The sequence below is a fragment of the Rana temporaria genome, chromosome 2 (genome assembly GCF_905171775.1).
Source record: "Rana temporaria chromosome 2, aRanTem1.1, whole genome shotgun sequence".
Taxonomy (NCBI): domain Eukaryota; kingdom Metazoa; phylum Chordata; class Amphibia; order Anura; family Ranidae; genus Rana; species Rana temporaria.
This window is the reverse complement of record NC_053490.1, coordinates 205,604,497-205,622,971: the sequence shown is the minus strand read 5'-3', so window position 1 is coordinate 205,622,971 and position 18,475 is coordinate 205,604,497. Positions and strand designations below refer to the sequence as shown.

At 41.6% G+C, this 18,475-nt stretch overlaps 1 protein-coding gene across 2 annotated transcripts in view; it reads left to right on the top strand.

Moving 5' to 3' along the window:
- The window catches only part of NIPA2 (NIPA magnesium transporter 2), a 38,951-nt gene that overhangs the window by 10,401 nt on the left and 10,075 nt on the right, over window positions 1-18,475 (top strand). For both annotated transcript variants that reach the window (XM_040336302.1, XM_040336303.1), the window contains exons 2-5: window positions 1,653-1,890; window positions 4,884-4,940; window positions 9,816-9,906; window positions 14,680-14,840. In XM_040336302.1, coding sequence (XP_040192236.1) covers window positions 1,752-1,890; window positions 4,884-4,940; window positions 9,816-9,906; window positions 14,680-14,840 — 448 coding nt within the window. In that variant the 5' untranslated portion in view covers window positions 1,653-1,751. The remainder of the gene's footprint in view (window positions 1-1,652; window positions 1,891-4,883; window positions 4,941-9,815; window positions 9,907-14,679; window positions 14,841-18,475) is intronic.

The following is an 18,475-nucleotide window of genomic DNA, read 5'->3' as shown; positions in this document are numbered from 1 at the left end:
AGTGAAGGGAATGGAGGGCCAATAGTTCAAGACTGAAGCTGTAAACCATTGGAAAAACTGCTGTCATTCAGCTAAGGCTATAAAAACTTGTAAACTCCGATTGTTAGCTTAAACTTTAAACATGACTATAGGATTCTACTAGGGAAATCATGTTTTATAATAAAAAAAATTGTTTTCATTGTGTTTGTCTTTTGCTTAAACTGTGCAATACAGTATACTGTTGGCTTCCCAGCCAGTAGTCCTGTGGTAGGTTGCGTTTCTTTCCCTCAAGGAATGTATGAAATACATCCGCATATTAATACAGAGGAGTCGGAGAGTCGGAAGTACATAAAACTGAGGAGTCGGAGCATTTATCTACCGACTCCACAGCCCTGCTTGTAAGACCGCTGCGCAAATACGGTGTGACAAAGTATTGCAACGACCGCCATTTTATTCTCTAGGGTGTTAGAATAAAAAATATTTATAATGTTTCGGGGTTCTAATTAGAGGGAAGGAGATGCAAAACACATTAGAACTGCTGTTTTGCTACTTGTAATGTAACTACTTGTAATGCCAACGGCCACCACAAGATGGAGCCAGATCACAGAAGGAAGCTTAGGCCTGCAGAAGGCCGCAAAGCCGTGGCCTCAATTACCGGCCGCTCGGTAATTGAGGCCGCGGCCTTCTGCAGGCCTAAGCTTCCTTCTATGAAGGCCGCAAAGCAGACACAGACCGCTCTCCTCTATGGGCAGTCGGATGTAAATGGCCGCCTGTCCGCTTACACCCGACTGCCCATAGAGGAGCAGACATGTACCAGCCATCTGCCTGCCTGCTTGTTAAATTTTTTTTGTTGCCGTTGCTTGCCTTAAAGAGGAGTTCCACCCAAATTTGGAACTTCCTCTTAACCCACTCCTCTCCCCCTTACATGCCACATTTGGCATGTAATTTTTTTGGGGGGGGGAGTGGGGGCTTCAGCACGAGTGGGACTTCCTGTCCCACTTCCTCCTTCCTGTAGGCGACTAAGCTTAATCGCCTTCAGGAAGTGGCTGCTGTAGGCGATCGCCTAGGACACGTCACAGGTCCTAGGCGATCTCCTGGCCAATTACACAGCGCCGGGCCGCGCCGCTCGCGCATGCGCAGTGGGTGCCCGGCCGTGAAGCCGAAAGCTGTCACGGCCGGGTGCCCACACTGAAAATGAAGACGCCGGCCGGGGAGGGGGGGAGAGGAGCGGAGCCCTGGCCGGCGCGTCGCTGGAGCAGGTAAGTGCCTGTTTATTAAAAGCCAGCAGCTACACTTTTTGTTGCTGCTGACTTTTAATAAACATACAAATGGCTGGAACTCCCCTTTTAAGGTATAAACAATTGTTAGCCCCTTGTCTTGGACCTATTGACCTGTTATTTTATGCTTCTTTTTGTGATAACGTTTTGGCTAATGTATAAAAAGTGTTCTACAAAACTGTCCTTTTTTTTTTTTTTTTTGTCCATAGCAACCATTTTGTAGTTAATGGCTAATTGGATGACTTTTTTCTCTTGTATTTCATGGCTCATTCAAGAAACTAGTAGGTGGGGATATAAAATTCAATGTTTTCTTGAATGAGCTTTGTCCCCCAAAATATATATGTGTATTTTCCTCTCAATTACTGCAAATGACTTGATTCCTTTTTTTTCATACAGATGTAACAGTGGATTCCCCATAAGAGATCGTATTCTTCTGTCAATGTATCTGGGTCTGTAGGACAGACACCAATGTGATTGGATTAACAGCATTTCAAGATGAGCGAAGACAAGGGAGAATATGACTTTTATATTGGGCTCATATTGGCGATCAGCTCCAGTTTTTTCATTGGAGGAAGCTTCATCCTAAAAAAGAAAGGACTTCTCCGGCTGGCTAGGAAGGGCTCTATGAGAGCAGGTATTGTAACAGCACTGGTGAACGGAGTGAACCACAACTGCGATAGCAAGGATTTCAATGCTATTCTTTATGTGAGAATTCAGTATTAGGCCCCAGGCGTCACTCCACAGAAACAGGAGTTTGGGGGTTCTCTACATCATCTCTCTCTCTCACATAAAGAAAGGCATTGAGCTACTGAGCCTGGACGCATTACAACATGCGACCAAAGCTTAGCGTTTAAAATTATAGTATGCACGTAAAGATTCCAATGCACAACAGTATGCAATCGATTATCAGTATTACATAGCGTCGTGCATTAGGCCACTAAGGGAGAAGGTATGAAATACGTCAACCCTTAGGCTGCATTCACACCTGTGCGCAGCGTTTTGCGGCGTTTTTTGCCGTGACAAAACGGGGCGTTTTTTACCACGATTTTGTACAGGTCTAGGGTCACCAATGTAAAACACTCAATTCGAGCGACAAAAAAAGGGTCCAGAACTTGTTTGGGCTTCAGGCGTTCGGCGTCAGGCGTTTTGTAGTGGAGATGTGAACCATCTCCATAGAGAATAATGTATTTTTTCCCTTCTAGCGTTTTGGGGCATCGCGCTTCAGGCGACAAAACGCTCAGGTGTGAATGCAGCCTTGGCATGGAAAAGTTTAGGCGAACATGTTCTGCAACTTAGGGCATAGGCCCATAAACAATTTAGCACTTATGTCAAGCACGTAGTAAATAGGCGTTGTTGAGACAACTAATAATTACATATGAGAGGCAATTATAGCTGAGGTAATTTGAGAGTACCCGTAGTAAATAGGAGTTGTAGGGACAACTTAGGCCTTGTACACACGACCAGACATGTCCGATGAAAACGGTCCGCGGTCCGTTTTCATCGGACATGTCTGCTGGGGGATTTTGGTCTGATGTGTGTACACACCATCAAACCAAATTCCCCGCGGACAGAATACACAGTGACGTGGCGGCGACGTGCGCGACCCAGGAAGTTAAATGCTTCCACGCATGCGTCGAATCACTTCACAGCGCTGGAGCGGCGATACCCGGAAGACACGCTTGGCTCGGCGTGGACCAGGTAAGTTCCCTACTTTGTTCCGAGGTAAGTATTTCATAATGAGCTAATATGCGGTGCATACTAGCTCATTATGGCTTTTTGCCTTGCAGGTGTAAAAAAATAAATATATATGTGGGTTTACAACCGCTTTTAATAGCAAAAAGCCATAATGCATAACAGTAAGGCCCCGTACACACGACAGAGTTTCTCGGCAGAATTCACCGAGAAACTCGGTCAAAACCCGGATTCTGCCGAGAAACTCTGTCTGTACAGTTTTGGCTCGATGGAGCCGCCGAGGAGCTCGACGAGAAAATAGAGAACATGTTCTCTATTTTCTCGTTGTTCTATGGGAGAAGGCGGCCCGCCGAGCTCCTCGGCGGCTTCATCCCAAAACTCGACGTGCTTTGCACGTCGAGTTCCTCGGCCGTGTGTACGGGGCCTAATTGTTTTAGGTGGAAAGTATGCAGCAGATCTTTCTGTAGAACTACAAGTGACACAATTGCTACTTATCAGTTTGCAGGGCTTCAGTGTTTTAGCAGCAAGGGACTCTGTAGTGTAGAGTAGGCATCCAGGATGGCTTGGTCTGCAGCTCGGGGATGGCTGGTACCTGTAGTCCTATAGCAGCCAAGCTGGCTACCGCCGACAATAATAGAACAAAGTTTCTATTTAAAATGAATGCCTTTATAGGCAAGGGAGGGGTGCAGTGCATTAGCACTGATTCGAAGCAGGTGTATGGAGAACAGCCGTGCACCACGGAGCACTTCCGCGTTCCAAATTGGAACGCACGCGGCGCCGGGCGATGACATCATCGTGCAAGCGCCGTATGCATTCCAGCACGGAACGCACTACGGCGCCTACAAGAAGTTACAGGCGCGCGGAGCGCCTGTTGCAGGTATACAGCTGCAGTACTGCAAACAAAGCACAATTGTTTAGAACAGCTAATGCACATTTTGTATTGTGTGTGTTTTTTTTTTTTTTTTTTTTCTGTTGGATACAAACTTCTTTATTTCCAGGCTCAGTGATGATGGTTACCAACACAAAAACTGAGGGTGGCGCCTTTCCTACAGAGATGTAGACCGCAATAAAACTGAACGCGCTCCTGAGCCAGGCCATGATTGCATAGATCCATGTCATATATCCGTAAACAATTATAAACATGGAGGCCTACTAAATCATCATAAGCAGCAAACAGTTTAAACTCTATCCGCCCCCCTCATTTTATAGAAACTATTGTAGGAATCTTTGTAAGAATGAAGCATTTCTCTCCTAGAACAAAAATAGTACACCTTTGTCACCAAATTGCCCAGTTGTGAAATCTCAAGTATCTTGGAATGAGTTCAGAACTGAAATTCTGCCTTAAATGAAAGCCTGGGACACATCACACTTTTGCAAAAGGGGGAGTAAAAATGTTTATGTGAAGCTGATCTTCTCTCCCCCCCCTTTTTTTTTTTTTTTTGTGTGTGTATATATAATTTATTTATATATAATCTCAAAACGCTATACTTGCAAGGTCTGTTTTTTTTGCAAAATAAAAGTGGAAGAAGTTAAATATAGTAGTTGCCTTTCCTCCTGCTTTTGTAGCAGTGTGTGACAACATCCTCCTCAACCAGATTCCTGGGAATGGTGAGCACTTCAAATCCTGCAAGAAGACACTGCGGCACAGTGCGGGGAGTGTAAACTTACGTTTTTTTTTTTTTTCCTGCCTGCGGGGTGCATGTTAACTCCTCGGTAATACTGAAAACACAAGCCAAGGCTGGCTTTATAGATAACGTAACATTTAATTGCCAGAATACATTTTTCAAGTAACTAGTTAAGTGGTTGGCACCATTATAAGAAATGTAATGCATGTGCAAATGTATAAGAATTACGTTATTGTTTCAGTGCATTACCATTCTAAAGAGGCAATATCGCATTTATAATAACATATCATTGTTTTGTCGTTGCCTGTAGGTCAAGGAGGTCATGCATACCTTAAAGAATGGCTGTGGTGGGCTGGACTTCTGTCAAGTAGGTATTTTAAAGGAAGGGGATGATTTTATTTCCTACATGCAGGCTTAAAGGATCATTAAAGGAATTTTTTTTTTTAGCTAAATAGCTTCCTTTACCTTTATGCAGTCCTGGTTTCATGTCCTCATTGTTCGTTTTTGCTTTAAAGTGGCTGTAATTCTGCTGTGATCTCCACACTTCCTGCTTGTCTGGCTCCTTATGAAAAAACTCATGGGAGCTTCTCGCTGTGTGTCTAAAACTCCTCAGAACCAATCAGATGCATTTTAAAAACAAAACACTGCCCTGGATTTGTTTGTTTTTGTTCTGTGGGTCTCTTTACTTCACATAAACATGAAACCAGTTTAAGCCCTGGTTCACACTGGGTACGATTTGGTACAATTTGAGATGCGATTTGACATGTCAAATCGCATCTCAAATCGGCGGCATTGGCCGGCAATTGTCGGCAATGGCACTGTCCTAATCGGTGCGACGCCACATCTGCGGCGCTGCACCGATTTCAAAAAGTAGTTCCTGTACTACTTTTTGCGATTTCTGGCCGCGATTTACATTGAACCCTGCACAGATGTCTCTTAAATCACGGCCGAAATCGCGGTAAAATCGTGATTTTACCGCGATTTTGAATTTGCAGCAGTGTGAACCTAGCCTTAAACCGAAAGTGAAACTAGAGGCACATTATATGATAGAATTTAATCTATTTTGAATCATTTTTAAAAGGAATCAGTTAACTTTTATGTCTCTATACCCTGTAAACAGTCATTTCAGCAAAAACATTTTTTTCCTTTAGTGACCCTTTAACTTCCAGCAACAGCAGCAAGTGTGGTGCTGGTGGTGCTGTGGTTCAAAACTGGTCCAATTCTGACACTTCTCATATACATGTAAAAATCTACTTTTTTTAATCTAGAAAATGGCTTGGAACCCCCAAACATTTATATATATATTTTTTTAAGCAGAGACCCTAGAGCAGTGGTCATCAACCATGTGCTCAGGGCCCACTAACAGGCCAGGTTATATGTATTGCCTTGGGGAGATGCAGACTAGAATACTACAATCACTGAGCAGCAAATGATATCACCTGTGATGTATTTCAGTTATTTTTCAAACCTGGCCTGTTAGTGGGCCCTGAGGACAGGGTTGATGACCACGGCCCTAGAGGACAAAATAGCTGTCTGTGGAATATTTTATGTCGCACGGTATTTGTGCAGCGGTCTTTAAAACACTTTTTTTTTTTTTTTTTAATACAATTTGAGTAAAAAAAAAAAGTAAAGTTGGCCCAATTTTTTTAATATAATGTGAAAGCTGATGTTATGCCGCGTAAATAGATACCTAACATGTCATGCTTCAAAATTGTGCATGATCATGGAATGGCAACAAACTACGGTAATTTTAATTATCCATAGGTGCTGCTTTAAAAGCTTTTGCAGGTTACCAGTTTAGATTTACAGAGGAGGTGCTAGAATTATTGCCCTCGCTCTGACGATGGTGGTGATACCTCACGTGTGTGGTGCGATCATGGTTTACATATGCATGTGGGACCGACGCGTGTGTGTGTGTTCGCCACTGCCTGTGAGCACGGGGTGACGAGGGCGCTTTTGAGATTTTGAGATTTGAGATTTTTTTTATTATGATTATTCATTTTTATTTTTACAGTCTTTTAAAAAATAATAAACATTTATTGATCACTTTTATTGCTGTTAAAAGGGAATATAAACATCTTTTTGATGGCAATAACAGGTACACTTTATGGACAGATGGGGTCTGTTAGACCCCCATATTTCCTTTGGGCTCCAATGGAGCGGATCAGACACAGATCAATCTGATTGGCTGCTTCACTGGTTGCACATCAATGAACAAACGAAGAGCCGGAAGTGATAATGTAATCGCTGCTTCAGTTCCTCTCACTGTGAGGCCAGACATGGATGCTGCCGGTGGCATCGATCCGGGGCTTCCCGATCGCTCAGGAGAGCCCGGTAATGACAGTGGCGGTGGGACTCCTTTCCCCCACCTGTAAAAGTATTCCAGCTGCTGCCCAGCCTCTCGGTAATACTTTTACATGAAAGAGACTCGCCGGCTGAAAAAAATTACACTGGGATCGAGGTTGAGGCCTCGACCATGATCCCGGTACAGCCTTCTCCCCACCAGGACATATATATATATATATACAGTGGCCTGTAGGTAGGTGATTAATGGAAGAGGACTACTTCATTTGCTACATAAAAAACTTGCAAAAAGTAGAATTCCATGTTTACTGTGACTTTAACCTCCCTAGCGGTATGATTATTTCAGATTTTAGGTGCTGAAAGCTTTACCATTATTTGCAAGGAAATTTGGCGTTTTACATTGTAGGCCTGTAATTCTTAGGAATAACTCACTTAAATCTGTCCAAACAAGAGTCTTGTAGGCATCCTGGGTATGAAAAAGTTTGAAAAACAAAATCATAAATTATAATATAATTATAACAAATAATAATATAATTATAATAAAAATTATTCAATAATATAATCAACTCAAAATCACTGAAATTTGCTCAGTTGCAAAATTGTCGCTGTCATTACTTTTATTTTTTTATGACGAATTTCCCCACAAATCGCTATCGCACAATTCTGCAAGTGATTATAATTTATTATCGCTGTTTTCTAGCTGCTCTAAAACCACTTTTGACATAAAGGGACACTTTTGGTTGCTATGGACAATCTCCAGTTTGCAGGCAGAAAGAACAGTTTTTTATTATATAAAAGTACATGTAGGACACTGGGCAGACCACTAGGGACAAGGGGGGTGTGTATTTTTTACTTACAGTACTGTAATCTATACACACATGCAAACGGCAATCAACGCACACAGGTGTTACCACGAACGTCTGATCATGAGCAGTAATCCTAGCACTAAACCCCCCCCCCCCCCTCTAAATCTAAAGTGATAACCTGTAAAGGCTTTTAAAGTGTCGTCAATGGATATTAAAATTAAAGTCATGGTATGGTATCTGTTTACTCGGCGTAACATCATCTTTTATATTTTACAATTTGGCTTCTGCTTTTTTTTTTTTTTTTTATGCAAAAAATAAAAAAAAAAGTATATTTTTTTTTCAAAAAAATAGTGTTTGAAAAACTGCTACGCAAATACTGTGTGATTATATAAAAAAAAAATTGCAAAACCCACAAATTTATTCTCTAGGGCCCCTGCTTTAACAAAATATAAAATGTTTTGGGATTTTCTAGCAAAAATTGATTGCTACATGTAAAAAAACGGCCTGGAACTCGTGGTTAAATGATGTGGCCCCTGTGTCCGCTGTATCATACTATAGTAGAATCCACTACATGCAGTATGTGGTTCCACTAATTTAAGTCTGCCCAAAATGTTTCTCACCCATTCAGAAGAAGCTTTATAATTTTATTAATTAATACAATACTTCCTGTGACTGGTCAAGATGGAGAGGTGGGCAAATAACATCACAATTTTTATATGCAGAAATGTCCTCTGAATGCAAATAAACAAGTTTTGACAGCCAGTGTAAATGAAGCCCAAAAGTATGCAATCGGCTAACCAATGGGCAGTGGTCTTGTACTTCACTACACACACAGTGGAAGAAACCTCATATAGTTAGGTTAGGTTATGAAATACTGGAATATCTGTGATTAATCTAGTAAGAAAGCATTGTTTTTTTGATAGTTTGGATACTGGCAGCAAGGGTTTAAGTAAAAAATTCCCAGATATCAAATGTTTATACTTGGATTTCTCTATGCAGCATCAGCTACATGCAGCATGTGATGCTGTGTTCAGCAGCAGTTTGGGTTACTCCCCGTTTGCTGCTGGATTTGAATAAATGACTCGCAGGTATCAAAAAATGTTGCTTTACCTGCATTATGGTAAAAAAAAAAACTTTCACTAAATGTTTGCTTCCCCCCTCACCCTCTATCTATGGCTGCTGCTGCCACTCCCTATTGAGGCATTCGACCCCTTTTAGGACACCAGGCGCCTGAATTACAGTAGCAGGGGTTTTCTTTTTTTGAAGCACCTAGTCACAGCCATAGGTTCGGCGGGGGTCACAGTGGCGGCATTTTATGGGGCACAATGGCGGCATTTGATGGGCACAGTAGCTGCATTTGGGCACAGTGGCTGCATTTGATGGGCATAGTGAGGCTGCAATTGATGGATTTTTTTTTGGTTTGTTTGCACCCCTCCACCGGAAAAATTTGAGCACCAGCTGCCACTGCGTTGTTTCATAAAGTAATTTCTGGTAGATTACATCATTACACTACACTGTAACCTTAACAAAGGCAAAAAACTTGCAGCAACCTGCACAAATTTCTGTGACATCATGAAGGTTATCCACTAGGGTAAACTTATCATTAACCTTACAATATCTTTGTACCCAAAAGTTCCCAAAAAGTTGGGTTGCGGTGTAAAATCTACATAAAGCAGAATGCAAATCCCATAAACCCATGTTTTATTCACAATAGAAAACTGATCAAATGTTTTTAAACTGAGAAAATAAATTTTAAGGAAAAAATTAAGTAATTTTTAAATTGATGGCAGCAACATGTCTCAAAAAAGTTGGGACAGGGCCATGTTTACCACGGTGTAGCATCCACTCTGCTTTAGTATGGTGGGTTTGAGATTTGCAAATCATTGCATTCTGTTTTTATGTAGATTTACACCAAGTCTCAACTTTTTTGGAATTTGTGTTTTCTAGATTCTGCTTTAGATTTAGAACAGCCATGTCATGTTCAGCCTGTTCCATTAACCTTTTATCTGCTGAATCTAGAATCTGAAATCTAGAATTGTCAATCTGTTTGTTATATCTAATTTCACTTGTTGAGTGTTCCAGTAGTGTTCTCTTTATAAACCAGACTGACAGTCTGTTCTTCTATCTTTCAGTGGGAGCTGGAGAAGTTGCAAACTTTGCCGCGTATGCTTTTTCACCAGCTACTCTTGTGACACCCTTAGGAGCTTTGAGTGTACTGGTCAGGTACTATGCCTATAATGTTATCTGTGTATAAATTCAGAACTAATCTAATTTTATCTGCCTTGTCAATATTATTTATTGGTCTATATTTAATTAAATTAAACGAAGTATGGGTTTTCATTTTCCCCCATAATCTTACTTACCTCGGTGGATGCAGCATCCAACCGATGCTGCATCTGTGCCCCGGTGTCTCTGCACTGAGAACCGAGCCACCGAAGGTTTGTGTAACGGAATGACCCGTGACAAACAGAGACTTTGGAAGGATGAGGGGTACTCCTGTGCCAGCGTCACTAATAACTCTTGTGTCTAGGATCACCCTGTGTCCCTTTTTGGGCATAGGGTGACTGAGAAATATTAATTAGAAATTACATTACAGGGGACATTACTGATGGCTCATATTGCAGGATCTTAAAATATTGCAAAGTGTTGGTTTATTCTGACCCTACCGGTCAATAGAATGACTCTTTCAATGCTTAGCCCAGGCTAAAGATGTGGATTGAGGGGAAATCATTGTGTGATGGTGTTTTGTTTGAATTCTTTTAATAAAGGAATGTGACTTCTCAGGTGTAGTGATTAGGTCATGTTAATTATAGACCGGCGCCGAAATGTCTGGAATGTTTAGTAATTAGCCCATCTGAAGGTGTATTGAAGCCTCCCCAGTGTGTGATGTGTGGGTGGAGAGTTTGATTGTTCCTGTGATTACTGAAACATGCCTAGTAAACTGTATATAAACTTGAGAGCTAACCATTAAAAGTGTTAATACATTTGAAACCAGAACCCAGAGCTGTGTATCTCGGTTATTCTGGGAAATGGGATGGATCGGGTCCTGTTGATTGGAGTGTCAGATAAGCTGTCGTGGTTGATGGAAGGTTGTAAACGGTGGTGACCGTTACAGTTTGGTTCTCACTCCTCCCCGAGCAGAGCCATGACTCCTGGTCTGGTCCTTAGAGCGCTGAGCTGTGGAGGGGCGGGGAGAGGCTGTCTCATCGGCTCGTCATCAATCAAGGCAGCTGGTAGATCCAGACTTGGGAAGTTGGGATGACACGCTGCCTCGACTGATGGCGATGACGAGAGCAGACTTCAGAACGATCTCCGCTGCAAACAGGTCACAGGAGTGCAAAACAAATTGCACTCCTGTGACCCAGAGGAGAAGCCCAGCTTAAAAAGCTCAGACTGTACTTCTCCTTTAACAATAAAAATAACACAATTAACATATAGTATCTGTCTATTTTATAGCACAGGCTCTTACTCATTTATTCAAATGTTTATATGACTAATGGTTCATAGAGGTTTAAAGTTGCAGGTTTAAAACCATGGTCCAAATCTGCCATAGCAGACAAACATTTACAATGACATAAACTGTTTTCCATGAAAATTTATATTTTGCTTGTATTCCAACAAAAAATAATACCGTATTTGCCGGTGTATAAGGCGACCGGGCGTATAAGACGATCCCCTAATTTGAATTTTTTTAAGATTTTTTGCCTGTACTCACCGTATAAGACGACCCCCCTTCCGAAGCTTCCGATGCTTCATATTTCTTCCTTCTGGAGCCATATTTTTCTTCATTCTTGATGGAGCTGGAGCCATATTCTTCCTTCTTGCTGGAGCCAATCACGGTGAGCAATGTATTCTATTAATGAATACAAAGCCTGCTTGGATTGGCAGAGGCTGTAACATCATCAGCCTACGCTTCTCTGACTCTCAAAGCCAATCCGAGCAGGCTACTGTATTTAGCCTGCTCGGATTAGCAGAGATTGTTACTCCAATCTGAGCAGGCTCTGTATTCATTTGAATACATCGCTCACCGGTATTGGCTAAGCGGTATATACTGTATGTAGCTGAAGCTACATACAGTATTACCGCACATCCAGCAGGCATCCGAGCAGCTGACCTGGCGTATAAGACGACCCCTGCTTTTTGGCCAGTTTTTTTTTAAGTGTAAAAGGTAGTCTTATACGCCAGCAAATACAGTACATTTAAAGCTGAGCTCCAGGAAACCTAAAGAACCATCTCTTGCATTGTGGGGCTGTGTCTGCGCCCACATTTTGAGGATTAAATGCTTGTCTGTGGATAGGGAACTTGGTGGAGCTCTTTTTAAGCATACATTACAGGACACAGAAGTTAATGTTCATGACTATTTGGGTTATGTTAACCCCCTCAGGTAAATGGACACTGGCCAAAAAAAGGCAGCAATCCTTGCCCAGACATAGCCCCTTCCAGCTCCACTAAGCCCATGTGTCTCTCTGGAGATCTCTTGTGGGCTTGGTCTCCTAGTTCATGGCCTGTTCCCTACAACCCTAATTGGGCAGAGGTGGGGTGTATCTTTCACTATGACCCGCAGACCAAATGAACTGCATCCAGATGGCCGGTAGCTCATCAGTAAGAGGAAGAGATGCAATGCATCCAGAAAGTAATCACAACGCTTCACTTTTTCCACATTTTGTTTTGTTACAGCTTTATTAAAAAAAATTGACTTAATTCATTATTTTCCTCAAAATTCTGCAAACATTACCCCATAATGACAACGTGAAAGAAGTTTGTTTGAAATCTTTGCAAATTTATAAAAAAAAAAAAAAAAAATCACATAAGTATTCACAGCCTTTGCCATGACACTCAAAATTGAGCTTGGGTGCATCCTGTTACCACTGATCATCCGTGAGATGTTTCTACAACTTGATTGGAGTCCACCTGTGGTAAATTCAGTTGATTGGACACGATTTGGAAAGGCACATGCCTGTCTATATAGGGTCCCACTGTTAACAGTGTTAGAGCACAATGTTTCAGGGATCCTCAAACTACAGCCCTCCATTTATTTATTTTTTTCTCTTTTCCCCTTAGATTCCTGCTCGTTTTGTCTAGGGGAATCGGCTAGTTGTTTTAAAATATGAGCTGTACTTACCGTTTTCGAGATGCATCTTCTCCGTCGCTTCCGGGTATGGGTCTTCGGGAGCGGGCGTTCCTTCTTGATTGACAGTCTTCCGAGAGGCTTCCGACGGTAGCATCCATCGCGTCACTAGTAGCCGAAAGAAGCCGAACGTCGGTGCGGCTCTATACTGCGCCTGCGCACCGACATTCGGCTTCTTTCGGAAAATCGTGACGCGATGGATGCGACCGTCGGAAGCCTCTCGGAAGACTGTCAATCAACATAGGAACGCCCAGTCCCGCAGCCCATACCCGGAAGCGACGGAGAGGATGCATCTCGTAAACCGTAAGTACTGCTCATATTTTAAAACAACTAGCCGATTCCCCTAGACAAAACGAGCATCCATCTAGGGGAAAAAGTATATTGTAGGGGTGAACCTCCGCTTTAAGGTCTGGGCGAAGCTTTTGCTTCCATTACGCAGAATATGACCTGGAAGATCCGGCCATCTGGCAGCTTCTGGAAGACTTTCCATGGGCCTGTATCTTCACAGTTAATGCTTTGAAGATTTCATATGGCAGCTTTCTAGAGTGGACACCATGTCTATCCATATGAGGAGGATCCTCCTGGTTTAAGTGTTGGTCAGCATAACTTTTCTGCAAGAAGAAAATTGAGAGGCTGCTCTTTGAGGGCAAATGCTTGTTTTGCACTATCTTTTGATGCCTTTATACAGAAGGTGACTGTAGGAAAGGGCACATTTGTACCCATTAAGAAGGTCACAGGTAAACCAATTGCGCTTCCAAAATCCAAGAAGAATTCCCTTTGCAAGCAACCAGCCTTGGAAGCCTACATCCCAGTTCCGTAAAAAACTTCACACCCAAGTCCTTTGGTTCCAAAGGCAAATCCTGGTCATAGTTAAGGGGCTTCCCCACTTTTGGGGGTTGGGGGATGCTTACGGGACTTCGCAGCTGCCTGGACTCAGTAAGTCACAGATGACTGGGTCTGCAGAGTGGTATCCAGAGCCTTCAAATTGGAGTTTCACTGATTTTTGGTTGCTATTATCCTTTGGCTTGCTGGATCTCTTAGTTGCGCTTTCCTGCATGTACCCTTTTCTGATTCTTCACCAGGATAAGGTGGTGTTGGGGCCTTTTGTCCTCCTTCTTGCCTAAAGTGGTTCTTCTACCTAAATCAGGACATTGTGTTTGCCATCTTTTGTCCTAATCCTAAACATCCTAAGGAGAAGGTGCTTAATTTTTTGGATGTTATAACCTGGTTGAGTTTATCTGAAGGGCACTGCTTCATTCAGGCAGGCAGATACCTGAGGGTACTCCACAGGGGTAGATGGCTATCCACAAGCTCTAGATGTATTGGCTTGCTGAGCAAAGTTCACCTTGTTTTTCTGCTAATCTCTGCATCAGTCAGTAATTGTCCATACTTTTTTTTTTTCATAGTGCGTTGGATCGTTTTAGGTTTTGGACTAGTTTGGTCTGAAGCCTGACATTATAATTTTTAAATTGCATAGCGGAGTGAAGGTGCATATGAAACACTTTGCTCTGAAGTGTACGTCTCTAATTAAAGGTTTTCGGAATGCTTTTACTCGCCAAGAGGTGGGGTTTGCCTCGTTTTTCAAGGAAATGTTTCAAGGAAATTTCATCATTGGAGTTCCTAAGAGATCAAATAAAAATAAAATAGTTAAGTAATCTGACAAATCAGACACTGACTATAGATGAAATATTCGTTTAGTGTAGAGTAGCTATTTAATGCACCACCCTCCAGGAATTTGACAGAAGAACTTCAAATAAAGCTGTAAATGGAGATCAGCAGATGACGGTGTTTGTTAGTTTGTATCAAACAGCGTATACATGATTGCTTTCTTTAATGTGTGTTGTGACTGCTGACCTTTTTCATTGCAGTGCCATCCTTTCCTCATATTTCCTTAATGAGAAATTAAATCTGCATGGAAAGATCGGATGTTTGCTGAGCATATTGGGATCAACTGTGATGGTTATCCATGCCCCTCAGGAAGAGGAAATTCGGAATTTAAGTGAAATGTCCATTAAATTAGCGGACCCAGGTAATGTACCTACATACAGACATTCTGTGTTATGAGGTGTCAGTGCAATATTATGTACTGTTAGAAATACAATTTCACAAAGCATAATTTTTTCTTTTTTTGCTGGAAACCAGACAAGAATGATCCTTAAGGGGTTGGCCACTTAGTACATAGATTGTAAAATTCTAATTCTAACTCTACTAAATGGTAAAAATGCAGGAGATGTGGCATGTATATATTATTATAAAAATAGTGTATATGTGTTTAAAAAAAATAATAATGAGGTAAGTGTGTGTAGATAGATGAACTTTATTTTTCTGCATAGCTGCACCTACCTTTTGCGACAAAGATATTGCAACAAACCACATAGCATTTATAAGGATTGAGGCAGCACAGAGACAACACATTAGATATTTTAAAGATACATGGCGACAAGATCAGTGAATTACAGATGTAATCGCTAAATTAATTATACTACAGAAACAGAGAAAATCCATTTAACCACTTAAGCCCTGGGCTTCTTTCTGAGATTTGGTTTGGTTTACAAGTTGAAAACATTGTGTTTTGCTCGACAATTACTTGGCACCCCAAATATATATATATATATATATATATATATATATATATATATATATATATATATATATATATATATATATATATATATATATATATATATATATATATAATATATAAATACAGTGCCTTGCAAAAGTATTGGGCCCCCTTGAACTTTGCGACCTTTTGCCACATTTCAGGCTTCAAACATAAAGATATAAAACTGTAATTTTTTTTTTTTTTTGAAGAATCAACAAGTGGGACACAATCATGAAGTGGAACAAAATTTATTGGATATTTCAAACTTTTGAAAAAAATAAAAAACTGAAAAATTGGGCGTGCAAAATTATTCAGCCCCTTTACTTTCAGTGCAGCAAACTCTCTCCAGAAGTTCAGTGAGGATCTCTGAATGATCCAATGTTGACCTAAATGACTAATGATGATAAATAGAATCCACCTGTGTGTAATCAAGTCTCCGTATAAATGCACCTGCACTGTGATAGTCTCAGAGGTCCGTTTAAAGCGCAGAGAGCATCATGAAGAACAAGGAACACACCAGGCAGGTCCGAGATACTGTTGTGGAGAAGTTTAAAGCCGGATTTGGATACAAAAAGATTTCCCAAGCTTTAAACATCCCAAGGAGCACTGTGCATGCGATAATATTAAAATGGAAGGAGTATCGGACCACTGCAAATCTACGAAGACCTGGCCGTCCCTCTAAACTTTCAGCTCATACAAGGAGAAGACTGATCAGAGATGCAGCCAAGAGGCCCATGATCACTCTGGATGAATTGCAGAGATCTACAGCTGAGGTGGGAGACTATGTCCATAGGACAACAATCAGTAGTATACTGCACAAATCTGGCCTTTATGGAAGAGTGGCAAGAAGAAAGCCATTTCTTAGAGATATATATAAAAAGTGTTGTTTAAAGTTTGCCACAAGCCACCTGGGAGACACACCAGACATGTGGAAGAAGGTGCTCTGGTCAGATGAAACCAAAATCAAACTTTTTGGCAACAATGCAAAACGTTATGTTTGGTGTAAAAGCAACACAGCTCATCACCCTGAACACACCATCCCCACTGTGAAACATGGTGGTGGCAGCATCATGGTTTGGGCCTGCTTTTCTTCACCAGGGACAGGGAAGATGGTTAACATTGATGGGAAGATGGATGGAGCCAAATACAGGACCATTCTGGAAGAAAACCTGATGGAGTCTGCAAAAGACCGGAGACTGGGACGGAGATTTGTCTTCCAACAAGACAATGATCCAAAACATAAAGCAAAATCTACAATGGAATGGTTCACAAATAAACATATCCAAGTGTTAGAATGGCCAAGTCAAAGTCCAGACCTGAATCCAATCGAGAATCTGTGGAAAGAACTGAAAACTGCTGTTCACCTCACTGAGCTCGAGCTGTTTTGCAAGGAGGAATGGGCAAACATTTCAGTCTCTCGATGTGCAAAACTGATAGACATACCCCAAGCGACTTACAGCTGTAATCGCAGCAAAAGGTGGCGCTACAAAGTATTAACTTAAGGGGGCTGAATAATTTTGCACGCCCAATTTTTCAGTTTTTTATTTGTTAAAAAAGTTTGAAATATCCAATAAATTTTGTTCCACTTCATGATTGTGTCCCACTTGTTGTTGATTCTTCAAAAAAAATTACAGTTTTATATCTTTATGTTTGACGCCTGAAATGTGGCAAAAGGTCGCAAAGTTCAAGGGGGCCAAATACTTTCGCAAGGCACTGTATATAATGTTTGGGGGTTCTAAGTAACTTTTCTAGCCAAATTTTTTTTTTTACCTTGTAACCATCAAGTGTAAAAAATAGGCTTGTCCTTAAAGTGGTTGGAAACCCTGTACAACCACTTTCACCTACAGGTAAGCCTATAATAAGGCTTACCTGTGGGTACCGTCAATATCTCCTAAACTTGCACCGTTTAGGAGATATTCACTGTATCTGCATGTGCTGATGACGTCAGCACATGTGCACTGAAGAAACAACTCGCTCAGGCCGTTATTTCAGTAGCTGTGCCGTGATCGGCGGCTCCCTCGGGAAATGTGTGGGAGTGACGACATTGCGGCTCCGGCCAATCACAGCACTGGAGCCTGCAAACCCGGAAATTAACTTCAGGAGACATGTCGCTGGTCACAGCGATGTACGGGGAACGCTGCAGCAGCTTCAATCTAAGGTATTTCATAATGAGTTCATATGTGATGCATACTAGCTCATTATGCCTTTGTCTTGAAAGTTGTTTTTTGTTTTTTTGTGAGAGTTTGCAACTATTTTAAGTGGTTGAAGACAGAACTCCCATTTTCTTCAGCTTCCCCAAATTTATGAAATGAGCAGAATCTTCCTTCAGAATTTGCTAAGGCTAGGGAAGCGGTAGAAATACCCGAGCATACACACCACCACCGGGATTAAGGTTGGATCTCATATTATAACGATGTATATGTGTCTATCTCTGCCCCACTAAGCACTTTGAGGAGGAAGTAGAGGTAAAGTAAAAGACTTTTAAGGGGATGAGATTAAGTGTCAGTATGGTCAAAGAGGTAAAGCACAAACAAAAACTGTGATGGTACATAGTGGCTGCTAACGTTCTAGAAAGAAGCAATATCAGTGCAAAATGTTCTATGTACCAATGATAAGTACCTATTAATAACCTATCCAAGAGAGACTGTTCTACCTAATTAATGTACTAGAAAGAAGCAATATCTGTGCAATATGTTCTATGTACCAAGGATAAGTGCCCATTAATAACCCTTCCAAGAGAGACTGTCCAACCTAAGGGGGGCCGTAAAAAACGGTTTAAGGGGGCTGCACTACTCTTTAATAAGGGACACCCCCCCATCTGCATACAGAAGCTTTTTATATGGTGCAGACAAGGGGATCTAAAGGATTGGGACAAACACAGGAACGCCACAGACATCCCCCCCCATCCCTGGGTGTACTACATTGCACTTGGCGGGGTTGGAATTCACAACGTTTAAAGAGCTGGAAACGGCAAATTTCTGTACTAGTACAAATTCACCATTACTGAGGATAAGGTTGGACCCCCCCTCATAGCCCATTATTTTTCCAGAAGCACCCCC